This window comes from Bicyclus anynana, chromosome 21, assembly GCF_947172395.1.
Source record: "Bicyclus anynana chromosome 21, ilBicAnyn1.1, whole genome shotgun sequence".
Lineage (NCBI taxonomy): Eukaryota > Metazoa > Arthropoda > Insecta > Lepidoptera > Nymphalidae > Bicyclus > Bicyclus anynana.
The window spans coordinates 6,688,441-6,716,432 of NC_069103.1; the positions used below are offsets into that span (position 1 = coordinate 6,688,441).

General features: G+C 37.8%; 1 protein-coding gene across 2 annotated transcripts in view; it reads right to left on the reverse strand.

Annotated features, from left to right (window-relative positions):
• Positions 1-27,992, reverse strand: part of LOC112057089 (serine/threonine-protein phosphatase 2A 56 kDa regulatory subunit gamma isoform) — a 76,822-nt gene that overhangs the window by 9,744 nt on the left and 39,086 nt on the right. For both annotated transcript variants that reach the window (XM_024097592.2, XM_052888247.1), the window contains 7 exons: positions 19,639-19,838; positions 14,393-14,596; positions 5,905-6,035; positions 4,180-4,297; positions 3,299-3,411; positions 2,099-2,261; positions 1,334-1,563 (listed from right to left, as the gene is read on the reverse strand). In XM_024097592.2, the coding sequence (XP_023953360.1) occupies positions 1,334-1,563; positions 2,099-2,261; positions 3,299-3,411; positions 4,180-4,297; positions 5,905-6,035; positions 14,393-14,596; positions 19,639-19,838 (1,159 nt within the window). The remainder of the gene's footprint in view (positions 1-1,333; positions 1,564-2,098; positions 2,262-3,298; positions 3,412-4,179; positions 4,298-5,904; positions 6,036-14,392; positions 14,597-19,638; positions 19,839-27,992) is intronic.

The following is a 27,992-nucleotide window of genomic DNA, read 5'->3' on the forward strand; positions in this document are numbered from 1 at the left end:
CCTTGATTAACACACAGAGGGTGGTGCATTCTCAGTCTTGGTCCTAGCATGCCCTGCGAAATGTTGTTCTTTGTTGAAGTTAGGTTGATTTTCAAATTAACATCAGCAAAATTAACATGAGTCAATGACATATCTCGAGAAAGCCATTGTCGAACAATAGTGGCGTAATCGAAAATATAGCTCCATCTTACGCGGCCTACCGACCTTCTCAGAATTCTTTTACAACAAATTGAGGGCGGAGTAAGCTAGAGGCATTTCTCACGCTATTCAACACGTGCTTCAGTTAGAATGACAAAACGCTATTGCACTTTTTCCATGTCAGGGTCGGAATGTCATTCAGTAATTCATACTGTACAAACTCGTTTCTTTGAGATTATAATTATTCGCATTCAACCATGGAGGTTGAATTGGTTAGAATGAGTTCCTGCTTAGTGTTAATTAGACATTATGGTATTTCAGGTCTTCGTCAGCTGTTAAACTTTCTCGTTACACCATACTTTTTTAAAACTGCATATTAAAACAGTTGCAGCAGCTGGAGAAAGACGCGTCTTAAGTACATGAGTGCTGAGGAGTTCAAATATCAAAATTATGATCTCAAGTTGCTTGAACTTCAAGTTCGTTTATCTCTCGACAAGACACTCGAAATTTTACACAAGATATATTATATCCCATTCCTATCGGTAGATTTGCCCTAAGATACTGTTGGTATTTGGTCGCACAATATGTTTTGCATTTATCTTACAAAACTTTACAAAAATTCAACAACTTTTAACTCAATTCGGTTTCTCCTGTATGTAGAGTTGTAAAGCCGTAAGTTTCATAGTCGCACAATATAACCTTTAGGGTTATATTGTGTGAAAAAATGACCTCACAAAACTAATCTTCCTTCTTTTTCTTCAACTCACCACTTTGCGAACAGTGCGGTGTTGCCAGTGATGAGCTACGGATCTGAGACTTGGTAACTAGACACAACTATGTGCATAAGAAGGCTAAGTCACTCAGCGGGCGATGGAGCAAGCTATGCTTGGAGTCTCTGCCTGATCGAATCGGAAATGAGAAGATCCGCAGAAGAACCAAAGCCACTGACATAGCCTAGCGAGTTGCAAAGCTGAAGTGGCAATAGACGGGTCACCTAGTTAGAAGAGCCAAGTTGTTGGAATGGTGACAACTTACCGGAAAGCGCAGTGCTAGTCAATCTCCCATTGGGACCGAGGACATAAGCGGGTTGCAGGAAGACGCTGGATGCTGGCGGCTCGAGACAGAGATGTTTGGAAGTTCACGCAAGAGAGTAATGGACGCTTACAACAGCTGTTAATGATGATGATGAACTCACTTCTGTTTCTCTTGTTTGTAGAGTTGCGTGCACTCGTCGAACAGCTTCTGATTCATCTCCATGAACAGTTTGAGCGCGTTGTACACCAGCCCGTGGATGGTCTTGTTCCAGTGCGTCTTAGTGTTGCAGTATAGTGACGGGAACATGATCGGCAGGATGTGTGTCGCGTTGTCGGATATTAGCGACATTATGTACTCGTTGTTCCAGTAGTATAGCGCCCGTTCTGCCACCTGAGTGAGAAAGGAGTTTCATTGTGAAAAAAGTTTTAATACTACATTTATTCACACAGGTCGGCCAGTTTTATGCAAGTTAAAGTTCGCGAACATGATTGACCTATGGTTTGTACTGCAGGAAATTATACCTATATAAATAGGAAATTATACGTTTAACGCAGCTAAATAAAATGCAAAAACGAGCGAGCTTTATATCTGTCCTTATCGGTTAATTTGTTTAAATTCTTTATTTCGCCTCGTTAAATGTACTACAAATTAATCTTCTTTTTCAAGTAAAATAATGCTGACGTAAATACCAGATCCTACCATATTATATTTGAAAAGCCATCTCTTGAATTAAATGCCTAATTATTTGTTGTTTGATGTAAATTTATTATACAACTTATAATTCCGAAATTTAGTTGCTAACTATGGGCGAGTCGCAAGGATTCGCTGGATGCAGGCGTTTCAGTATCGTGATGTTTGGAAGTCCCTATGTCCTGCAGTGGACGTCCATCGGCTGATATGATGATGATGATGTTAGGTTTATTACCTGGAAATGTGGACTCGAGACGCACTGGGCCAGTTGTCTAAAGAGCGGGTCCATGATCTTCTGGAACTCTGCTGGTTCGATCACGTCCAGTATTTCCTCCATCTCGTTGAGGAACATGACCTCTTTGGGCGAGTGGGTCTTCGGCCAGTATTTTAATAGAGCCCTATAAGAAACAGGATTCAGTGAAATACTTTGCTATTGGTACAAACCTGCACTAATATTTTAAAACCTGATAGAATGATAATGATAACGGCGGGTTGTTCATCGCAGAGCATGTACTATGCAGTAGGAAAGTTGACTCATATCAAATTTAATATAAACAATATTAATTTCGTGTAGTACATGGAATAAGGATCCGAAATATATCGATACTAATTAATAAAAGTTAGGATTTCATAGACGTAATGAAACAGTTAAAATATAGACTATCATGGCAGCGTTTTGGCTCGCATTGTCAAAAAAATATTTAAAAATTAAAATTGTTATTGTATTCATGTCTCAATATTTTTCACAATCTAGTAAAACACTAATGAACAAATCAAGACCCTTTTAAAAGTGTCAACTAGCCTATTTATTTATACCGGTAGCGGTTTACAACGATCTACTGGACGACAGCGGTACCATGTTTTTAGAAGTTTAGACGAGGCCTAAAGCTAAGATAAACCAAAAATAATTTTGTGAATATACAAACGTAACCAAAGTAGCATTTATTTACGAATACATAGTTAAATATGTATAATAAACTAAATCTTATGCTTAGGCTACCAATCCCGTACTTCATGCCCTTATGCCCTTATGCGAGGCAAATGGGCCATTTTAAAAATGTGCCCTTTAGCGATTTTTTTTGTAAATAGGTCTTGCGTCAACTAGTCATTCAGCATATTTTTTTGAACATTCCCAAGACCATAACCTAATCTTAGTTAAATTACTATTTTAGCGAAATAATAATGTATTGGTAATTTATTTCTTGTCTGGGCTAATTCATGTTTATTTTTTATAGTTAATAATTTAAAAAGGTAAGTAACGTTTGTGGTATTATAGGGGAAATTTCTGGATATATTGAACCGATTTTGATAATTCCTTTACCACTAGAAAGCCACAGCCCACGTTATTTGTGTGTTTGTGGCTATATTTAATATAATTAATATTAAAAGAAGAATCTATCGTAGTAAATTCAATAAGAGAGGCGTAGAGACTTACCTGATGACAGGCTGCGTTAATGAAGGATCCTTCTCGAGGAACTGCACCACACAGTACGCAAGCTGTGGATGGTACACTGACAGGGACTTGGCCTTGTGTAGCGGTAGTAGCACCTGTACACACAATAGAATAGATAGTTAGTGGTAGTAGAGCACCTTGGTTAAAGGCGTATTTTTTTTTTTAAACATTTGTTACCTCATAACTTTGTCATTTATTAACCAATTTTTAAAATTATTGAAATCTTGAATTTGAAGATTGGTCCCATTTAATTTTCACAAAAAACGATTCTGTATTCTTTTTTGTGAAACTCAAAATTACTGACATAAGTGAACGAAATTGCCCATACTGTGGCGTTTACGATCACTATGCTAGGATATACTAGAAATAGAAAATAAAATCTATAGAAACGGTTTAGATCGCTGTTATTATATACTTTGACAGAGGAGTAACGTCTAGCGGAGCAGGTCCATAAGTTATTAGTATCAACGCGTAGATCGCTGATCTTATACTTTGACAGAGGAGTAACGTCTAGCGAGGCAGGTCCATAAGTAATTAGTCTGAGTTTCAATATGGTCGACGCGCATGACTTCGTCCACGACAATTTCTCGTGAAAACAAATCTACCAATAGCGCCAATCCGGAAATATAACTCGTTCTTTCGTTATGTCGGGGCGAAAGGAAGCGAACTTCTGTACATGACGAAATCTCGAAAATCGCAAGACGTAGAAACATGCAATTTGGCAGGCAAGTGCTTTATAGTCAGTGTAGCTGAGAACGGATTTTGCGACAAGGTCGGATAAAGGAGGCCTAAAGGCGGACGAGGTCGCGGGCGTTCGATGGTGTATTATAAAGATATTGTACTTGGAAATGACATGCAATCACCTTAAGTAGAAATAGTTTGTGTTCCTCCTTCAAGGGCAACGCGAAGCCATTGATGATAGAACCTAGAATCTCCAACAGCTCCGCGATGCCGTTGTGGTGTTCTGTCTCGTATATGAACCTGAAATAAATACGTTTCAAATTAATATTGTATGTGGATTGTGGGTGGGTATATTTTTTGAATCATCATTAATCGTCAGAGGATTAAGAAAATTCTCTGGTATGTAGGTTTCCTCACGATGTTTACCTTCACCGTTTTTGAGACACGTGATATTTAATTTCTTAAAATGCACACAACTGAAAAATTGGGAGGTGCATGCCTCGGACGGGATTCGCACCCACCATTTTTTTTTTATTCTTTACAAGTTAGCCCTTGATTATAATCTCACCTGATGGTAAGTGATGATGCAATCTAAGATGGAAGCGGGCTAACTTGTTAGGAGGAGGATGAACATCCACACCCCTATCGGTTTCTACACGACATCGTACCGGACCGCTAAATCGCTTGGCGGTACGTCTTTGTCGGTAGGGTGGTAACTAGCCACGGTCGAAGCCTCCCACCAGCCAGACCTGGACCAATTAAGAAAACCTCAATCGGCCCAGCCGGGGATCGAACCCAGGACCTCCGTCTTGTAAATCCACTGCGCCACGGAGGTTGTCAGTCAAATCCACTAGGTTATCACGGCTCTATTTAATTATGATTGCATATAAAATCTGATTGCAGCTAAGCGGATGCTTATACAAAATAAAAAAAAGTAAAGACATTATAATATAGCTTCTCGGGACATATTTGAAGGTTATGGACTACGGAAATCGTTATATAAAATCTATGAACGGTCATGTGAGACTTACGATCGAGGCATATTAGGATTTAATTTGGGAGCAATAAAAACAAATTACTAATGGTAACACAGGGGATACGAACAGAAATATTGCATTAGCGTTTGTCACGAAACATGCCCATTACATATGATCACACGGACTTCTAAATTACAGGTAATCATGTGTTTATATAATCTAGACATTTGTTCGAATGGAAAAACCTAATTGAATGGTACTTTAGCCTTTACCTCGCTCCCTGTTATCATTTTTGATAGGTAGTTTAAAGAGTACATATAAGAAGAAAGCATGCGAACGAAATGCGTGTTTTGAAAAGTATGTGTTGAGGATTTCGATATAGCAAACTTCCAGCGGTTTTACCCGCGTAGATCTCATTCCCTATATTACTCGGTGAATTTGTAGCTTTAACACAAAGCTAAAACAGAGCAAATTTCATTTTGACATTACGACCATAGATCTTCTATCCTTTAGAATTTAGAATAATTTTCATATAATTAAAGTCTTCTATCCTTTGTTTTTATAACAATCTAACCTCCTCTCTGACTATATATAAACCATAGATTACAAACCATAGCTCTATTTTGTTTTATTTTTACGTGTTTCCGAACGCAACTCTGTGGAAGAATAGATTCCAATGATGGATAACGGTAAATGGCATTTATCTTTATGTTATTATCTTTTAATTTGTAAGTGTTTAGTGTTTTGATTTGTAATTATAACTGGCTGTGACGTCACTCGGGTCTCATATGAAAATCAGCGCCGGACATTGCTTTTTTGCGATATACGTGGTGGTGAAAGAATTTTTATAATTGTTCGATTTAAATTGCAACAAACACAAATCATATGATACCTTTTCGTTTAGGAATGTGGAAATACATATATACTTACTTATAGAATACATTATTGATTTGTTTCCTAATGTAGGCCCGTAGTACTAGAAATTTCCCGTATATCCTGTGTAGGGTTGTTTTTAGAAAATCACGTTCCCGTGGGTCTTCTGTATCGAATAACTCTAGTAACTGTGAACAAAAAAGAACAAATTTAAAGGTGAATAGTCATACAAATCAGTCTACTTTAAAGAATAAAATTCTACACAAAAAATATAATTCATCGAACCATCTTAATACGTATATAAATGCGAAAGGTCATTCAACACGAAATCTCGAAAATCACTTGACGTACAAAGATGAAATTTGGCAGGGAGGTAGTTTATAGTTAGTTGACGTCCGTTAAGAACGGAATTTGCAAGAGGGCCGGATTAGGGAAATCTAAGGGAGGACGAGGGTATATAAATATCTAGCACACGACGACATTATTCTATACTTTTTATATAAATGTACCAGCAGACTATGTCTACGTGAAAATAGCTTTCTTCATATTCTGTCATCATCTATTAAATCCCTTTAAGGTGGAATTTTGAAAATTCTTGAAACGTTTTATACTTGACTTTTAGTGCCTGTATCTTACAACATTTTTCATCTTTCATGTGTTTATCGAGATTTTGTATTTGTCTATCAAAATATTTTTTTTTGACATCAGACTGATAAAGTTTTAATACAAGCTGATAGTTCCAGAGATTAGCTACGTTTATACAAACAATAAACTGTGCTTTATAAAATTAGTACATACAGATAACAATAGCAACAGTTGTAATAATTATATCATGTAGGTATTTTAACACGTTCGCTGCGGCACTGATTTTTCTGTACTTTACTCTGGTGCACTAAAACTATATATGGTGTGGTACGAGGTCCATCGACCTCGTAACTCTTGAATATACGGGATTACGAGGTCATTTGACCTCGTTACTCTTGAAGATGCTGGTCAATTGACCTCGTACCGCAACCAACGTCTTAAAGTGTGCTATTCCCAAAATTTTGTCGCCACGTGAGATGCGTGCCAAACAGTTCGTTGACATACATTAATACATTACAAAACAAAACATTACGACTGAAATAGTTTTTAAAAACAATACTTAGAAGTGTAACATATGCTGTAGGTATCCAGCATATATGTTATAAGGTTTTTTACCTATGCTAACTATTTTAGTGATTTTTAAGAGGGCGATAAGTCTTTCGCCTCAAGATATGTCATGGGAATCATCATCATCAACATTAACAGTCGATGGACTTCCACTGCTGGACATAGGCCTCTTGCATGGACTTCCAAACAAAACGGTCTCGAGCTGCCAGCACCAGCATCCAGCGGCTCACTGCAGCCCGATTAATGTCTTTGTTCCACCTAGTGGAGGGTCGACCAATAGGTACTACGCTTTCCGGAGCGGGGACGCCATTCCAGCACCTTGGGACCCCAACGTTCATTGGTTCTTTGAACTATGAATAATATGCCCTACCCATTGCCCCTTCAGCTTCGCGACTCGCGAATCATAGGAATACAATCAGCTAAGAATTTTAATGGGAAGTAACAAAAGTTCGTCGTTATCAACCCACATTCGGCTCACTACTGAGCTCGAGTCTCCTCTCAGAATGAGAGGGGTCCACCATAAGAAAATTCTCTGGTATGCATTTTTCCTCACTATGTTTTCTTACACCGTTTGAGACACGTGATATTTAATTTCTTCCATGCCCTTCGGAATCAGAGAGAGGAAATTGTCAGTATTTCTTTTTAGCTTGACCCCAGACTTAAATCCAGGACTTCATAATTGGAAGTCATAAAGGCTTACCACTGGAACACCGAATAAAAAAAATTATTTAAGGGTAACTCAGTTCACAAAAATTTAATATTTGTGAGTTTTTCATACAATTCACGTCTATCTATACTCAAAACAAAGTTTTGTAAAAATGTAGGAGTACCAACCAACCTATATATATATAGAAACGCTAAATCACTCAGTGTTGCATAAAGAAAGACATGTGGCCGATTTATGTTTCAAATTTTAGCATATGGCCCCGATTCTTTTGCAATAAAATATCAGTTCAGTAAAAGTTTATATTTCCAACTTATTTAGAGGACGAAGTAGTTTCTTTAGACTTAAAGCCAGTTGTATAGCTGCATACATGCAAGGCTGTTTAATATATACCCATAGGCTGACAATAAAATGCCCTAGAATTCGTAAAAGCAAGATATAATAAAAATCATATTTATAGGAAAGGCTTCGTTTTCATTAACGCCCTAAGGGCCTTCCCTTACGTCCCTGTAAGGGAAGTAAAGAAAACGAAGCTTTTCCTATTCTGTTAAAATCAGAAGAATCATAGTCTGTTAGAGATTTTTTAAATGTTTTGCAAAATAGTTTTACAAGCATCTGGCAAAGTCACCGAGTAATCTGGCTTATTTTACTGTTACTCTAAATATTCTATTTAAATGTATGAAAAACTTCTTATTGCCGAAAGGGTATTATTTGCAAAAAAAACTCTGTAAATATAATATAGACTAGTTTTCAGTTTGCCTCAAATGTAGACCAGATCCTGAATACGTCTACAAGTAAAGTTTAGGGAAGTCAGAAAACTATATAATTGTAACAATTAAATCGTAAAAACTATGTTCTTTATTTAATATTTATATATTTTTGTACGGGACCCCTGGCGCCCGAATCCGACTCGAACTTATACGGATTTTTTGTAATTTTACACAATCTTCATATAGAACTAGAGACATTCGAGATTACTAATGTAATCTCAAACGTTCGGAAAACGTAGACCTATCCGTCCCTCCAATGAGTGACGCATGATGGGTGTGTCCGACAGAATTCCATTTCATTAACAGATACCTGTGACAGTATATTTATAGAGCCTAACTACTTACGTACCGTATGCTATATGTGCACGTGCTATATATAGCATACGTAACCGCATGCTATATGCGGGACATATAGACTTGGGAATAAATAATTACTTGTACAATGTTTATTCGATGTCATATAATAATCTTTTTAACATAAAAATGGAAACGACTTCAAAGACGTATTTCAGTTATATTGATTTTAACACAAAATTAATAAACCGATTTTCATGAAAATGAAATGGGACCAATCTGGAAGTACGTATACTCTTTCACACAAAAAAAGAATTTTCAAAATTGGTTAGTAAATGACAAAACATAGGTAGGTACGCGTCGAATTGATAACCTCCACCTTTTTTTAAGGCGGTTAAAAAACAAACTGTGACTACATTTTCCTTCGTTCGTTAATCAAATGCCTCAATAGCTCAGTGGTAAAGGGACCGGAGCAACCACGAAGAGAAGGTGGTTCGATCTCCGTCCGCCGTCTACTGTCGTACCCACACCTAACAGTCTTTTCCTGACTTATGGGGAATGGGAATATTGATCGTATTTAAAAAGATAATGCAAAATATCTTTTAAAACAAAAATCTTTTACTTTTACCGTTTTTAACCGACTTCCAAAAAGGAGGAGGTTCTACGTTCGGCTGTATGTATGTTTTTTTTTTTTTTTTTTTTTTTTTTATGTATGTCCAGCGATAATTTCGTCATTTGTGGACCGATTTTGAAAATTCTTTTTTTGTTTTGAAGGGTTTGACTCCAGGGTGGTCCCATTTTTTTCATGTCAGGATCTGATGATGGCATCCTGGAGAAATTGAGGGGAACTTTCGAAAATCGTAGGGACGGCTAGTGCGTTTGTTAGTGTTTCCATAAGGTATTTTAAACCACTACAATTTTATGAAGGTCTGGAGTTGGTCTGATGATGGAGCCGAAACACAGACGATGGAACTCGTCAACGATTTACAGCAGGTACCTTTTGCTTGGGCTTGATTTATTTGTATTGATGAGAACTTTCCACCTAGATGGTTTGTGAGTGTATTAAGGGTCTGATGATGAAGACGAAGGACAGTTAAGAGAACTCCTCAACGGTTCACAATAGCTACCTTGTGTTTGGACTTGATAAATTTGTATTGATGAGAACTTTCCACCTAGATGGGTTGTGACTGTATTAAGGGTCTGATGATGAAGACGAAGGACAGTAAAGAGAACGCCTCAACGGTTCACAATAGCTACCTTGTGTTTGGACTTGATAAATTTGTATTGATGAGAACTTTCCACCTAGATGGGTTGTGACTATATTAGGGGTCTGGTGACGAAGATGAAGGAGAGTTAAAGGAACTCCTCGCCGGTTCACAGTAGCTACCTTGTGTTTGGACTTGATAAATTTTATATTGATGAGAACTTTCCAACCATATGGATTGTGACTGCATAGGGGGTCTGGTGATGAAGACGGAGGACAGTCTCCTTTCACGTTTTTCTGAATATTCATATTACGTGTGGATAAAGGGGGAGTGAAATTTTGTATATGAGTTAAGGTAGTATTTTTAAAATTGGGATTGTAGGACTGAGATACTTATCATAAGAAAATTACGTTTCAACTAATTGCTTATTAAGTTTTGTTCACACTCAGTAGGTGTGCTAACACTAAAAATTAAAAAATAAAAATTTTAATAAAAAAATTCAACCGACTTCCAACTCAAAAATTAACCTAAACTAAAAAGCAAAAAATAACATCTTACCTATGTGCTACCTTCTGATCAGTTTGAAGGCGGTGCCAATCCAGTGTCATGTTTTAATTAAAGCCGTTTCTGAAAGAACCACAGAAATTTTGTACCTAATTTAAACGGCTTAAATTAAAACATCACTGGCTTGGCCCCGCCTTCAAACTGATCAGAAGGTAGCACATAGGTAAGATGTTATTTTTTGCTTTTTAGTTTAGGTTAATTTTTGAGTTGGAAGTCGGTTGAATTTTTTTATTATGTAATGTTCGTTTTGTAAAGTAAACAAGGTCCTCATATATACAGGATGCTCGGGAGTATTACCCATAACTCTCCGAGGCACGGGGGAGTATCATCAACTTCTCAACTCTAGGCTTTTGACGGCCTCCGTGGCGCAGTGGTATGCGCGATGGATTTACAAGACGGACCTGGGTTCGACCCCGGCTAGGCCGATAGAAGTTTTCTTAATTGGTCCAGGTCTGGCTCGTGGGAGGCTTCGGCCGTGGCTGGTTACCACCCTACCGATAAGGACGTACCGCCAACCGATTTAGGGTTCCGGTACGATGTCGTGTAGAAACCGAAAGGAGTGTGGATTTTATCTATCTCCTAACAAGCTAACAAGTTATCTTAGATTGCATCGTCATTTACCATCAGGTAGTTAAGGGCTAACCTTTACAGAATAAAAAAAAAGGCTGAGAACTTTCATTAAAAATTTCTTATACATATTCTAGTTCGATATTTCAAATAGGCTAATGACTGGACCAAAAAGGCAGTGTAAACGTGAAAAATTGTGCTAAAAATAATACAAAACATAGAAAAAAACAATATATGAGTGACCTTATTAATTTGAAAAAAAATTTCAGACTGCCAATAAATTGGCTCGATGCCAAGATTTTGTGAATGCCAACTGCCAAGATAAGATCGTGTTATCCTACTTTATCTCTGTTGTACATTTTAATTTTATTTATTTGCATAGATGCGTTGGTTAAGTACATACTTTTTTTCTTTTTAGGATTCCATATCTTAAAGAGAAAATTTCAACAATATATCACTTGGTCGTCTGTCTATGCAAAGAAAGTTTGGAATAGGCACATTTGTTAAGTATTTAAAAGTTACAGCTATTAGGAAGGTATGCGACTCCGTTCACGTGTGCTTTACGTTAATCCCGCGATAGCCTAGATAATAAAATCCAGCTTATCTCTATCTGCATTACAGATTTCAGCTAAATCAGTGGCAATTTGGGTGGTTGCGGTGTGAATGAGTAACACATCTACACACTTTCACATAAACTTCGTCTTTATTATAATACTAGTCGACGCCCGCGACTTCCTCCGCGTGAATCTCGATGTAAACTTTCAACTACCCCTATCCTACCCCTACCCCTACCCTAACCCTAACCCTAGCCTACACCTACCCCTACCTTACTTTTCTGGTTGATTTTTTACACCTTGTGTCCGAAAAACCTAAATATCTAACGGAACCCTATTTTTTTCCAAAATAAAATTTAGCCTATGTTACTTGTGGATAATGTAGCTTTCGAATGGTGAAAGAATTTTTAATATCGATCCAGTAGTTTTTGAGCCTATTCATTACAATCAAACAAACATACAAACAAAGTTTTCCTCTTTATAATATTAGTATAGATTAGTGTGATATACTTTTAGAACATACGAGCCGTGATAGCTCAGTGCATATGACTTCTGCCTCCGGTCCCGGAGGGTGTGGGTTCGAATCCGGTCCGGAGCACCTCTAACTTTTCAGTTGTGTGCATTTTAAGAAATTAAATACCAATGCGCATTGGGCCAGCGTGGTGGACTATTGGCATAACCCCTCTCATTCTGAGTAGAGACTCGAACTCAGCAGTGAGCCGAATATGGGTTGATAACGAACGAACGATACATTTAGAAAAATATCACGCCAGTAGGTACAGCAGATAATATTTGGCACAGATATAGATTAGAGTTTGGAATTACACAAATACTTTTTACCCAGACATTCCATTCCCACAGGAACGGGACGTACAGGTGAAACCGGGGGGCGCAGCCACTAAAAGTGGTCTTTCTGGTGGTGACCACTAACGTAATCTACAAAGGTCAATAGATTTCATAGACGCAAAAATGCCTTGTGCACTAATTACGAACTTGTATTGAAGAAGGGTTTTTTCATACAATTTGTATGTATATAGTGCACACCTTGGTTAAAAACCCTGTGCACGCCGCTGGGTAAGGTCAGCTCAGTCGATATACAAATCAAAAATACATAGAGGGTGTTTGCGTTGTACCGCTCGCGGGCGGTCAAGGGCGGGCGAGCCACACGTGCGCGGCGCTTCCTGACGCTCCTTTGTCGGCATAGAGCAACACTACTGTGTAACTCATAGAAATGGTACTGTCCGAACTACAGAGATCAGTGTCTCTGACAAACACTTGGCCCTACATAGCGGACACACCATGTAGAATGAAACATTCATAATAAAACAAACGAGCAACGAATCGTCCCTTGAGTGTAGATTTTGGTACATAGTTAGCGACAGTAAGTATCTATTGTTAGAACTTAGAAGCCCAAAACTAATTGTAGTGTCTGCCAGCCTCATTGGCTTATTGACCATTGACCTACTGAAGTGGGCCGAAGTCAGCAGCAGAAGTGAAGAAAGGATTCAGATTTGGCGTAGACAGGGACTTTTTAAAACAGATATTTCAAAGGTTATAAACTAGTAAATTTTCTCGTATCAGCGGTATATCATCTAGCAAAAGTGTTGCTCTATGTGGATGCTTCGACGGATATAGAACACAAGTACAATATACAAGTATTGATTTTATCGGCCAAGCATCGTGCAGGGAAGCCCGTGTCGAAATAATTATGTACCCGTTACTCATATGACCGGATAAACACGAAATTGAGTTATGACCCGGGGAAGTTTACATCCTGGGCTAAAGAGGTTTATTTCAGCACCCTATTTAGTGGTTAAAAATAGTAGTAGTGTAGAATATTACGTGTTCTTTGAATTATTTAACGCCTTTATTCTACTTATTGCTAGTAAGTAATAGGCTGGTTGAATAATCTTCTATAATTAAGATAAATCTGTAGAGAGGTCAACTCTGTACATGAAATATATTTCCAAAATAACTATCAGGGGTGATAAGTGATCGACACTGATGACGAAAATGCAATCAGTAAAATTTTTGTCTATCTGTCTGTATGTTCGTTATAGAAACAAAAACTACTCGACGGATTTTAACGAAACTTGGTACAATTAATTATTCTTCATACTCTTGGGCAGGTTATAGTATACTTTTCATCACGCTACGACCAATAGGAGCAGAGCAGTGAAGGGAGATGTTGAGAAAACGGTAGAAGTTACTCCATTTTTACAGCGATACTACTGTAAGGGTTGGATTAAAGAGGTCCAAGGGCGGACGAAGTCGCGGGGTCCGCTAGTATCTTAATATAAATATTAATTTCGTATAGAACATGGAATAAGGGTCCGAAATATATCGATATTAATTAATAAAAGTTAAGGATTTCTTATAAAACTTAATTTAAAAATCATATATATTTTTTCAAATTTTCTAAACGTCATAAACGCTGTCGTCACAACTTTACTTTACTACTAAACGTCAAACTAAGTAATTGTTAACTAATATTTTTGTCAAACTCTCCGTTTGTAAGGGATTTATTATAGTGACGTCATGAATCAGTTGAAATATGGCCGACAGGCATTTTGGCCATGCTTCTATTGTCAAAGACATTTAAAATCTAAAATTTTCATGTAATAGTAGAACGATAATGAACATTTAAGACCATTTTCAAAAAAGTGTCAACTAGCCTATACCAGTTCGGCCGCTCATTCGTTGTTTTGTCTTCAGGAGATATGTCGTGGGCCGAATGTTAAGCCTACAGGTTATACGAAATTATAATCAACTAACTTGTAAAACGAATTTTTGATCGATATATTTCTTGGCAATGTTGGGCTGGAACTCCGGCGACTCCAGAAGTCTGAGGAAGAGCTCGTACACCAGCTGGAGGTGAGGCCAGGCGGCTTCCAGCGTCGGCTCGTCTTCTTCAGGGTCGAACTCGGCACCATTTGGGTTTGACGATGGCGGCAATGTTCGGAACAAGTTGATTGCGAACTGTGGAACATAAATATCATGTTATTCACATTATCTAGCCATGATAGCTCATTATATGATATGACCTCTGCCTCCGATTCCGGAGTGTGTGGGTTCCAATCCGGTCCGGGGAATGCACCTCCAACTTTTCAGTTGTGTGCATTTTAAGAAATTAAATATCACGTGTCTCAAACGGTGACGGTAAACATCTTGAGGAAACCTGCATACCAGATATTTTTTTTTAATTCTCTGCATGTGAGAAGTCTGCTAACCCGCATTGGGCCAGCGTGGTGGTGGACTATTGGCCTAACCCCTCTCATTCTGAGAGGAGACTTGAGCTCAGCAGTGAGCCGAATATGGGTTGATAACGTATTCACATTATCTAGTATGGAGCAATCATACATAGGGCCTAAAGGCCCTGTGGGGGGAGGGCAGGTGACTGCGCGAGCACGCGGGGCCATGTCTACCTCCCGGCCCGTGCAAACCATCGAAATTGTTACGAACGAATTTGCCAAGCTATAGACTATCATTATAAAGAGGTCAAATTTGTGATTCATTATAAAGAGCTGTTGTAGGTGTTGTAGGTGTTGTAGAAAAACTCTATATATTATTCCCATATTTTCACAGAACCAAGGCCTCATTCGCACGAGAGTTAAAAAAGCGATGCGTCAAAACCCAGCGTTGGCGGGCGTAGCGTATAGTATGAAGTTGCATGTATTTCCAATTATTGTTCCAATTGCTTCAGTAGCCTCAGCGTAAAGGGGGAAAAAACACACAAACTTTCGCCTTTATAATATTACTATAGTGTGATATATATTTTTTTTTTGTAATTAGACAGAGAGAAGATATCCGACAAAAATGTGGCGGGATATCGTTAATACAAAAAACAAAATTTATTCGGAGATTGGTCATTTACTCGTATCTAATGTTGAAACAAGACTAACAAACAATATAACACCGTGCATCCTTGAAAAATTACCTCATCCAAGATATACATCGTCGTATATAGCTACTGATATATAAATTGTATGTTTGAACGCGCTATCTCAGGAACTAACTGTCCGATTTGAAAAATTCCTTTAGCGGTAGATATCCAGTTTATTGGGCATTATCACGCTACTGCCCTTAATTAATGCGGGTGAAGTACAGTGACACAGCTAGTATTGTATAGCTTCTGCAGGAAACAATAAAGTAATATAAGTACCAGTGGCGAAGGATGGAATTTTGACGAAGGTAAGCCGTCCCAAAGTAAAGGAAATTCACAGTGCTTGATACAAACTCCGATTTCTCATACATATTTTTTTTTAATATGTATCGGCCTGTATGGACTCTTTGCCGTTTTCCTCTTTGCTTTGATAAGTGCCTATATTTAAACGAGCAATTCTTGTTTAAAACAAGAGCCTTAATGGGGCCCTAAGGCGATGTTTCTAAGAGCGTCTTCTCCGAGACTCGGCCCTCGGCTCCCGGGGAGCCCCCGTGATCGGGGACAGAACCCACCTACGGATGAGGTTATAAATTGGTGACATCTTCGCCGGCGAACACGCTGTATAGCTTGTTTATTTATTGCCTGGGAAGCGTTGTCGCTCGCTAAAAAAATTAATATGACCTATTATGTAGAATATTTCTAACTTTTGGGCGAAGAAAACTGGTTTTGTTTACTTTTGTCATTTCTGAAGTAAAAACTCTACTGCTTTCTTTTTTTTTGTTTTCCGGGAAGCACCAGACTCAGTGAGATTGTGGAGTACATTTTATTAATTTTTGGTTTCACACGTAAGGGGCCCTGTAGTCCGGGGACCCCGTATAATTGATACGGCTGATACGACGGTAGCTACACCTCTGATTAGGAACCCCTTTTGTGACTTTATAAACTCTTAAAGTTTGTCAGATTCTATAGGTAGGTATATGGGAACAGAGACTGACAAATTTTCTGATTTCCAATATACCGGTAATAGGTATATTACCGCTATTCGGTAAATATGTTCTGCCGTTTCGACGTGCAAATATACAAGAAAACCTTGAACCTTTTTCTAAATATCTATTACAAAAACATACTCGAGCGAACCTTTGTCGCCCAGATATTTTATTAATGAGCTGAAAAACTCCATTCATATGCAGAATATGTTGAATGAGTCTTATTTATTTTTAGTCTCAATGTTACAGCAAACACTCCACCAGTGTAGGGATGTAGGTTAAAGCCAATGTCGTTTCTTGAGAGTGCATATTATATGAGCTTCGAGAAATTCCAGCTATCTGCACATAAGTCCACACGAATTAGGTCACACTTGTAAAGTGTTTACAGTAAAACACCCTAGCGGATAGACAGGTCGCTCGATAACGTTCTTTGTCACCTTCGATAAAATGAAATGTTGCAATCTGTTCCCATTTATAATAGGTATTAGGTATACCTATTATAAATGGGAATGTTAGTCTATTTCGTACTTTTTAATGGCTACGCCTGTCCGCGGCTTAGCGAGGAGACTAAATAGTACTACTAGAATGGTATAATTTTTCATAACCATAAAAATGTCGACAAAGTCCTAAAATGAAGTCATGCAAAATGTATTTTTAGGGTACCTCCCCTACATGTATTTTTTTTTATTTCATAATGTGGAGTATCGTTAGATAAGTCTTTAAAACAGATAAGTTGTCAATATGATAACTCAGAGTCTGTTTAAATTAAAAAGCTGAAATTTGGCATTGGTATGGGTATGATAAATATTACATACAGATACATGGTGCTCGGGAGTATTTCCCATAACTTCAAGGTGTTGACGAGTAGGTACACTTATAGGAGCCGAACTAATATTTATAGAACTAATATTAATTAAATAGAAATTTTGATGTTTTCATACAAAGTAATTAAAATAATTCCGACTATTGTAACACACGCCTATAACTATCCTTGCGTTTTAAAATACGTAAAACTTGGCTATGTCATGGATAAGAATGCATATAAGGGACACATTTAAAGATATGTTTACGAAAGAAATATTATTTACCCAGAAAATATTAATTTCAGAACACATGAACACTTTCCTTGAACGTTTTAAATAATTTTCGTTAAATAATCCCAGAGTTATGGGAAATACTCCCGAGCACCCTGTATATTAATCACGTGTATAAAATGGTATAAAGAAAAAAAAATCCTTCCCGAGAGGCGATTTTTCTCTAGACTATCCCATAGTGTGCGATAGTGTGTAATCGCTATCGGTATTTTTGCTATAAATGGGTTAAAAGTGCGGATTTAATCTACGGAACCCTACACTGCGCGTGGCCCGAGACGCAATGGCCGGTTTTATTACATCAAAACGTTAGCATTTATAGAAAGAGAATTGAAATATAACTTGGCTAGGCCCTTAGGTCTTAAACCAATAATAACCATGCCTCAGATAACTGCACTTACCAGTAAATGCACCTTCAGTGTACCTACTCTGATTATGTGTGTAAGTAAGCTAAGCTTCTCTGTAACTGGGTTAGGTTAGTGGTATAAGCCGTAAGTAACATACGAGTTCAAAACATAAACCAGATCGCTAAATACCTAGTATTAAGTAGATCTTTAAATAGTACGCTAAAGTGTCGGTCTCAATCAACAACATCATGATACTCGTAGTATAAGTTAATCGTATAATAGTTAAACCGCCACGTAACAGCGTGGTGGGTCTAAGCTCCATATTCACTCTCCTAGCTTCCTGTATGTGCAATAACGAAACGCTTGTCGCTTATATTATTTGGCGTTACGTCTTTACCAGGAGGTATGGTAATAAATAGCCACGGCTGAAGCTTGCCACCAGACGAGCTGGCCTATTCACTAATTTGGTCTTTATTAACAACCTATCGGCCTATTTTGACCAGTGACCCTGCTTTCTGCATCCACGGCCGTGGGTTCGATTCCCACAACTGGAAAATATTTGTGTGATGAGCATGGGTTTTTTCCAGTGTCTGCGTGTATTTATACATCATATAAGTGTTAATATTTAGTATATAAATATATATGAATATTATAATATCAACTGTCTTAGTACCCTTAACACAAGCTACTCTGTATGCTTACTTCGGGGCTAGATAGTGATGTGTATTGTTTAAGTATATTTATTTATTTATTTATTTACCTATTAAAATTAACATCAAATCAACTAAGAGATGTCATATATAGAGGGAGGCTGGGTCATTAAATTAAACTAAAAATGATGATGTTTCATAAAGCGTAGTGTTTCGGAATTCGACGCTAGACATAATTTGGAATTAAACACACCATTTCTAACCCGCCCGCCACATACTTTAAGAGTAGCGTAGGAAGTAGCGAGGGAATTAGGCAGAGTCGTAGTGTGACCACGTTACTCGTCCTGCCGAATGATATGTGCTCGTGCCGCTCGTCATGCCTACCTCTCGCATTTTATCGGTTGGTGCGCGAGTCGAAGGACTTATACGAGTAGTAGGTAGTAGTTAGCGCGAGTAGAGCGATGTGTGGGGAGACAAGGCAAAATCGCGGCAGTGCGAGGAGCAGCACGAGGTGCATTGTATACTGCTATGTATTTTATAGCCCGTGGAAAGCTGGTTCGGCTATAGACAGTGAGGTCCGGGTACGAATACCGGATCAGGCCACCAAAAAAATATGTTATTCTGATTTTTCTTACAAGAAAAATCTTAATAGCACCCTGAAGTTAGGAAGTTGGTGGTGTTAATATACCCCCGTGCCTCGGAGAGCACGTAAAGTTGTCGGTCCCATCGGACTATGAGATTGAGGGAACTGAGTGTGCATCTGTGCTAACGCACACACTTGTGCACTATATCTCCTTTCATCATCATCATCATCCGCCGATGGACGTCCACTACTGGACATAGGCTTCTTGCATGGACTTCCAAACATCACGGTCTCGAGCCGCCAGCATCCAGCGGCTCCCTGCAACCCGCTTGATGTCCTCGGTCCATGCAGTAGGGGGTTGACCAACAAACACCTCCTTTAAATATGGTCAATCTCAAAATAAAATTGGCCGCTGTGGTCGAAAAAAAGTTTCGTTCGTGAGCATTATTATCATAATAGCTATGTAGCAAATATATCTTACCATATTGACCGCCTCAGGGTATATAGCATCTGTGATGACCTCCTGCTGTGTGGTCACGTACTCGACCATCTCGAGCAGCGCGGCCCGTTTGACCTCCTTCCATTTGAGGTCGGACAGGGGCTCGTCCGCGAAGTCGAACAGCAAGCAGCATTGTCGCAGCTTCTGTACGAACAACTGCTCCCTCTCCGCTGGCGGTGCATCTGTTGAACAAACACATCTATTTAGCCAATGATTTTATACATTTAGATATGTTACGTGCCTACAAAATCACCGCAAATAGTGTCCTAAACTCAGATACTCCACTGAGCGCGCACATGGACAATTTTGTGTTTACTTACATTATATATTTATGTGTATACAGGGACATTGGATACACATAGCGATCCCTTTAAGCTATCAAATTGCATTAGGTTATATGGGGGCAAAAATGTACTTACCAATTTTGAAAAAAGAAAAAAGCCTATGGGGGAAATATGTACCGATTTCGATTTCAAGAATGGTGGGTTACTCTACCTCAAAGTGGTTTTTAAAATGAAACTTACGTATTTAGTGGTTATTTTTGGTGTTTTAAGATTGGTTTAGCGTTCCGGTACGATGTCGTGTAGAAACCGAAAGGGGTGTGGATTTTCATCCTCCTCCTAACAAGTTAGCCCGCTTCCATCTTAGATTGCATCATCACTTACCATCAGGTGAGATTGTAATCAAGGGCTTGTAAAGAATAAAAAAAAATGGTAACAATCTATTACATTAGATGACGTACCGTTTTTACCCGACTGCGTCAGAAGGAGGGTAATGTTTTTCGAGCGTATGTATGTGTGTGTGTATGTGTTTGGAGCAGCATGGTGGGCCTAAGCTAGGTTTCTTCTTTTTCCTAACCTTATCGGAGAGAGGTAACCGAGCTTAGGCTCGACGAGTTGACTCATCAAATTTAATACTAGTTTAATATAAACAATATTAATTTCGTGTAGCACATATAATATACAATATGGCCTTTTAAATAGGCTGACAATGCTCATTCCATTGAACAAACGGCTTAACCGACTTACTACTAATAAAGGTTTAGTTTAAACATTTAGACAAAAAACCCCTTTGAACTCTTTAGGGGTTAAATTTTCATTTCCTTTACATTTCGATAAATACTTTCTATTGTGTACAAAATACAAATGTAACCTCAATAATGGCGAATTTTATTTTAAGACAAATTTTAACCCCAAAAATTCTTGAACTACATTACATTTCGTATTTATGTACAAAATTTTAAAACAGTAACTTTAAAAATAAACTTTCCATACAAACCTTTAATCACTATTTTACCCTTTTAGTTTTACTTACTAACCCTTTTAGTTATATTTTTAGAGACAAAAAGTAGCCTATGTCCTGCTCCAAGGTCTTTTTTATCATTATACCAGAATTCATCTTGATTGGTGGAGCCGTTAAGCCGTGAAAAGGTAACAGACAGACAGACTCGCTTTCGCATTTATATTATAAGAAGACTAGCGGACTCGCTTAAGCTTCGCTTTGACTTATGATGCACTTCTTCCCTATCCCTACCCTACTCCTACCCTAGCCCTACATTACCTCTACCGTACCTCAACCCTACCCCTACCCTAGTCATACCCTACTTTTACCCTACAACTAAGATTTAGGGGTTTGAAAAATAGATGTTGGCCTATTCTCATAGATACCGGATAAGCACATAAAATTTCATCAAAATCGGTCAAGCCGTTTCGGAGGAGTATGGCAACGAAAACTGTGACACGAGAATTTTATATATTAGACTAGTGGACCCGGTCAAGCTTCGCTTTGACTTATGTGCACTTCTTCCCTATCCCTACTCTACACTACTCTACCCCTACCATACCCTACCCCTTGACTCTTAAACGTTTGTATGGGAAATAGAAAAGGGTTGTTTTTATGATTTTCCCGGCAATTATTCTAATTTTTCTCACCTTTTAAACCTTCCCTATACCTCCACGAACATTTCAAGACCAAGATAAGATAAATCCGTTCAGCCGTTCTCGAGTTTTAGCGAGACTAACGAACAGCAATTCATTTTTATATATACAACGTGTCCCAAAATTCAACGATAAGCGGGCGCCAAAAGATTGACCTGCTCATGAGCACTTAAGGAAAAATAATAAAAAAAATATACCTAAATTTTTTTTTAGTTACAAAATAAATTTTAAAATTCTTTGAAAATTTACACCTTGTATGATATTTTGAACTACCACGGCTACAATTTCTTAAATATGCTTAAGATTTTTTTTGTATCGGATACCTAAGTAGTACTACTATTCACCACAACTCTTAAAAACACCACAATGCCCGCAGTTTTTACACAAAAAAAAATCAAAATATTTTTTTTCCCTCAAATTTATAAAGATTTTTACTTTCAGTCTACTTTGACTCATGGTCTTGCAAAAAAAAGTATGAACACCGCTATGGCAAGTTATTTTCAAAGTTGACGCAACTAATCAAGATTTCAAAATAGTATAATACCCTAAGATAACTAGTCGCAAAAAAAAAATATGCGTACCATTTGTAAACAAGAACTAAATTTCTAAAATGTTTTTGCTCCTAGAAATCACTTTTACTTTATGCACAAAATGATGTGAGTCATACGTTGCAATTTCCTAGAATTTTAATGGAACGAACGATAACATTTAAAAATAAGAGAGAGAGAGAGAGAGAAAGATAGCGATAAGTATACGTTAGAGAGGGATAGACAGATGTTCTTTGTTGAATGACAATGATGCAGGTAAAGAAAATCCTGTTCCCAGCAAGTCAGTACGCTCTGCTCCTTTGTTTACTGCGCAACTTTCCGTATTCAATTGACGTGGCTCTCGTACTAACGACTTTTGGCTTTGCATTTTGGACTGGACTTAAGTGATCTGCAAACTGAACTGACCTGGCATTATTTTGGACTGTGCCTGTGTTTTGTGAATTGGACTTTTGGTGTATTTTGGACTGTTTAGCGTTATCATGCCGCAACCATACACGCCGATGGAATACGCTAACATGCATCTCATTTATGGAGAATGTCGGTGCAATGCTAACGCTGCTAGCAGATTGTATCGAGAAAGGTACCCAAACGCTCAAAGATATCCAGATTATCGGGTATTTATGAATGTGCATCAAGCGTTTTCGGAGGGTCGTTTGCCGTCAGCTAGAAGAAACGCTGGAAGACCTAGATCGGAATGCGATGAAGAAGTTCTCAATGAAATAAACATTGATTCAACTACCTCAGTGCGTGCCATAGAAGCAGCTACGGGAATCCCAAAAAGTTCAGCACATCGAATACTAAAACGTCATCGGCTACACCCATATCATTACAGACGTGTACAAACGTTACTATCACGGGACTATCCACTGCGGATCGCATTTTGCCGAGTGATGCTTCAAAAGCATCGGGAAGATCCTCAGTTCTTGGATAAAGTACTATGGTCGGATGAAACAACCTGCAAGAAAGATGGCTATTTAAATCTTCACAACCTACACAGCTGGAGCAATGAGAATCCGCACCTGATGAGAGAAGACAAATCCCAATATCAATTTAAGGTCAACTTATGGACGGGCATTTTAAATGGAAAAGTGATTGGGCCTTTTGAATTACAAGGAAACTTAGATGGGGACAGTTATTTGAACTTTTTACAAAATGATTTGCAAGAATTACTAGAAGACGTCCCCCTAAGCGACCTTCAAAATATGTGGTATCAAAATGATGGTTGCCCAGCTCACTACGCTCGTCCTGTGAGACAATACCTAGACCACGAGTATCCGGGGCGTTGGATCGGGCGACTTGGTCCTATCCTATGGCCACCCCGATCACCCGACCTAAACCCCCTGGATTTCTTTTATTGGGGTTGTCTCAAAGACAGGATCTACGCAAAACCGATTACGACATTGGACGAGCTTCGGCAAAAAATCACTCAGGCTGCGGCACATATCAATGCTAGAAGATATGCGCGAAAAATAAAACGGTCGTTTTTAAGGCGATGTCGTGCCTGTATTAATGCCGGTGGAAAACAATTCGAACATTTACTTTAATGTTGTGTAATTAAAATAACAAACACATTTTTGGAACATAGTAAAATTTATTACTAACAACAAGAACAATTAAGAAATTTGGTTCTTGTTTACAAATGGTACGCATATTTTTTTTTGTGACTAGTTATCCTAGGGTATTATACTATTTTGAAATCTTGATTAGTTGCGTCAACTTTGAAAATAACTTGCCATAGCGGTGTTCATACTTTTTTTTGCAAGACCATGAGTCAAAGTAGACTGAAAGTAAAAATCTTTAAAAATTTGAGGGAAAAAAAATATTTTGATATTTTTTTGTGTAAAAACTGCGGGCATTGTGGTGTTTTTAAGAGTTGTGGTGAATAGTACTACTTAGGTTCCGATACAAAAAAAATCTTAAGCATATTTAAGAAATTGTAGCTGCGGTAGTTCAAAATATCATACAAGGTGTAAATTTTCAAAGAATTTTAAAATTTATTTTGTAACTAAAAAAAAAATTTAGGTATATTTTTTTTATTATTTTTCCTTAAGTGCTCATGAGCAGGTCAATCTTTTGGCGCCCGCTTATCGTTGAATTTTGGGACACGTTGTATATAGATTAGTATTAGTATAGCAGTATGGTTTCAGCCAAGCTGGTCATCCATTGAAATAAAGTATTTACCGTGCTGGCGTGGAATGATTGGGTACAAGTGTCATGGTATCGCAATTGATGGTTATATTCCGTGTCAACTGTAATTAAATCTATACGTACATTTACATTAGTACAGGTGGCGTTATTGAGCGAATGGCGTAAAGTTTAAAACTTGTAAGGGTGTAGGAAGGGTTGCCATTAAAGCTATTTGTCTACTAACTACTAACCAGATGTTATTTTACTGTCTAATTACTAGTTATACAAATAAACAGCTATAAAGTCCTACAAATTGCGTGGTACATTGTCATTCCGACGCTTAGAAATTTTTATTATCTGGCAACCTGGTTAGCTACCAGAATCAAAAGTTTTCTTAAATAAAAAAGTTGAGCGTCTCATCAAGATGAAGCTATTCACGAAAAATTTACTTGATAGTTATCAATTGTATATACATATATTGATAAAAAACATTACAATAAATAAGAATTATTTTTAACAAATAATTACAGAAATATTAAACACAAAATTACAAAATACATTGAAAATTATATTATGCTTAATAATGTAAAAATTAAATACCTACCCTAACAAATAAAGATTATAAACTGCTACTTAATATTAATAATTTAATCTTTTAGTGGGTGCTTCTTCAAGTGTAAAACGTCTATATTTTATAGTCAAATAAACATAACACTCGACGTCGACGGCCTCCGTGGCGCAGTGGTATGCGCGGTGGATTTACAAAACGGAGGTCCTGGGTTCGATCCCCGGCTGGGCAGATTGAGATTTTCTTAATTTGTCCAGGTCTGGCTGGTGGGAGGCTTCGGCCGTGGCTAGTTACCACCCTACCGGCAAAGACGTACCGCCAAGCGATTTAGCGTTCCGGTACGATGCCGTGTAGAAACCGAAAGGTTTGTGGATTTTCATCCTCCTTCTAACAAGTTAGCCCACTTCCATCTTAGACTGCATCATCACTTACCATCAGGTGAGATTGAAGTCAAGGGCTAACTTGTAAAGAATAAAAAAAAAAAAAAAAAACACTACCTCACTAATATTATAAACGCGAAATTTGGTATGGACAAATGTATGTATGTATGCTACTATTTCACGCAAAAACTATTAAATGAATTGGGCTGAAAGGCTCATCCCCGGCCCAGGCCTACCCTAACCACCCGGCAATTTACTTAGATCTAAAAAAATCTTGTTATTTCTACTTTCATAATTTTTTTTTAAAAGAATATTTGCCATATTTTTTAAATATGACCAATATTCCCATTCTACTAGTCTAGTCTAACTAGTCGGGAAAGACTGTGCTAGGAGTGGGTACGACAATAGACCAACGGAGCGGGGTTCGAACCACCACCCCTCGGTGATGAGTCCGACCGCTTTACCGTTGAGCTATTGAGGCTATAAAACTTTCATAATTAAGTCATTACTTTATCAAAAAAAGTTTGCTACAACGTTTTACTACATTTTTAAATGATCTAAATCAACAACGGGGAAAAGCTAACTAAGATCGTTGACCAGACAGCCTGAGCTTTACGATATTTTTTGAAGACTTATGATTGGTTCGTTTGTCCGTTTTCTTGTTTCTTAAGCTTGTTGGTAACAGAAAAAATAATACAAAAAAGAAATACAGCTTCAAAATGTGTTATTCCGTCGCTTTGGTACACCGGCGAACATTTTTCCCTAGAAGAGTGACAAAAAAATGTATTTTTCTTCAAGAAACATGCTTTTATTGAGGCAATTATTTAACCAGATCCTTGTTTATCATACTATCGTCTCCATATACTTTTATAAGGGGGTATACCTGGGTTCCCTGCGCCGTCGTTGTATGGGCCGCTGGGCATTCCTCTTTGGGATGGAGATAGATGGATTAAAACCTAGGTTACTTTTAATCCCGAAAAAATCCACGGTTCTCACGGATTGTGAGAAACAGAAATTCAGACGGTCAAATTCGCCGACGTCCTGCCAGCCTATTCACTGATCAACCCATTAAAATAATCACCAATCAATTGAAAACCACCAGTAAGCACCGGATGACATTTGTTACATAGACTCTCAATTTCGTATATGTCAACTAGGATACGTCAAATATAATGAATTAGCATGAGTCGGGTTAGAATGATAACCCGACTCACGCAAATTCAATGCAGCTTAATCTCGCCTCAATCTAAATGTATACAATTTTAGAAACATACAGTACATACTAAGAGATTATCTATACTAATATTCTAAAGAGGTACAGTTCGTAGTGTCGTGTGTAATCTCTGGATCTACTGAACCGATATTAAAAATTCTTTTATCAAGAGCCACGTTACTTGTTTTTTTTTTTTTGAAACCGCGAGGCGTCGGCTCGTGCAGTTTACAAGCTACGGTTATGTATTTTAAAGAAAACGTTACAAAACAAATTTACATAGAATGACATATAATGATACTGTCGTCACACATTGTTATGTGTACAAAAGGGTTCACGTGGCTATTATTGCTTTGACTATTAAAATAAACGATTTTCATACATTTGTATGGTACCTATTTATTTTTTGTTATTATTGTTTCTTTGCAAGATCGACAAAAATTTGCATATGATAAAAATATAAACCATGATTATATAACAGAATATATTTTCTCACTAGAAAAAGTTATAATAGTTTAGCCCAGTAGCGTAGTGACGAGACTACTTTTGTAAAACAATACGCGACCGTACTGCACTGGCCCGCCAGCCAGCATTGGAGCAGTGTGATGGGTCCAAACTCCATATCCATCTGAAGTGCTATACTATACTTACATACTGTAGTGGACCGTTAACTTAACCGTGGGGCTTTGAGGTGAAAAAGGCAAACTGACATCCAATAGTCGAAAATATCACTATCTCATTCGTTGCGGTGGGACGAAATAAATAGTTATTTTTAGCAGAAGCTTCGAAAGTGGATTTAAAAAATAAGAAAACCAATGTTTAAGAAAGATTTCACAATATTTGTCAGGACAACTTAATTAACAAATCAAACTGTAACCAAAATAAGACCCTAGAATGGAGAGAATGACCTTGAGTGGAGTCACGCACGTGTGAACATTGTGTGTAGGGTTAAAGGCGCCTTTGACTGTTAACAAACAATCCCCTTTTCTACCCAAGTCACTCTCCCCGTCTACCCCAAGTAATCCATAAAGACTTACACGAAATAAATGGTGTGTGGACGAGCATATTGAAGCCGACCGTACGACGAGCATCTTATATCGCAAGTCGTTCCTGCCAACCGATCACTACCCCTCTCTAAATCCCTACTCTTTACGGAAACAAGTCGCGCCACCTAGCTTCGGCACGAGCAACACGAGAGCGAATGACGTAATGTCCGTCTCAGACTACTATTTCCTACACTATATTAATATTCACACTCCATAGATAGAAGTTTAACACTTATCTCATAATATTATTTTACGTCAATTGCAAACCACTAAAGTACACAGTATAATGGTGCTCGTTATAGAAATTCTACAACTACATAATATAATAATTCAATATCCATACTAATATTACAAATGCAGAAGTGTGTCTGTCTGTATAAAAATATACACAAGGCAAATTGTTAAACTTATTTTGATGAACTTCAGTCTTTACAGGTAAATGGGATCTCGGAGAAGGTAAGCTACTTTTTGCTATGCGAAAACCAAAAAAATATATAGTAGTGAAATTGCCGTTGATGTT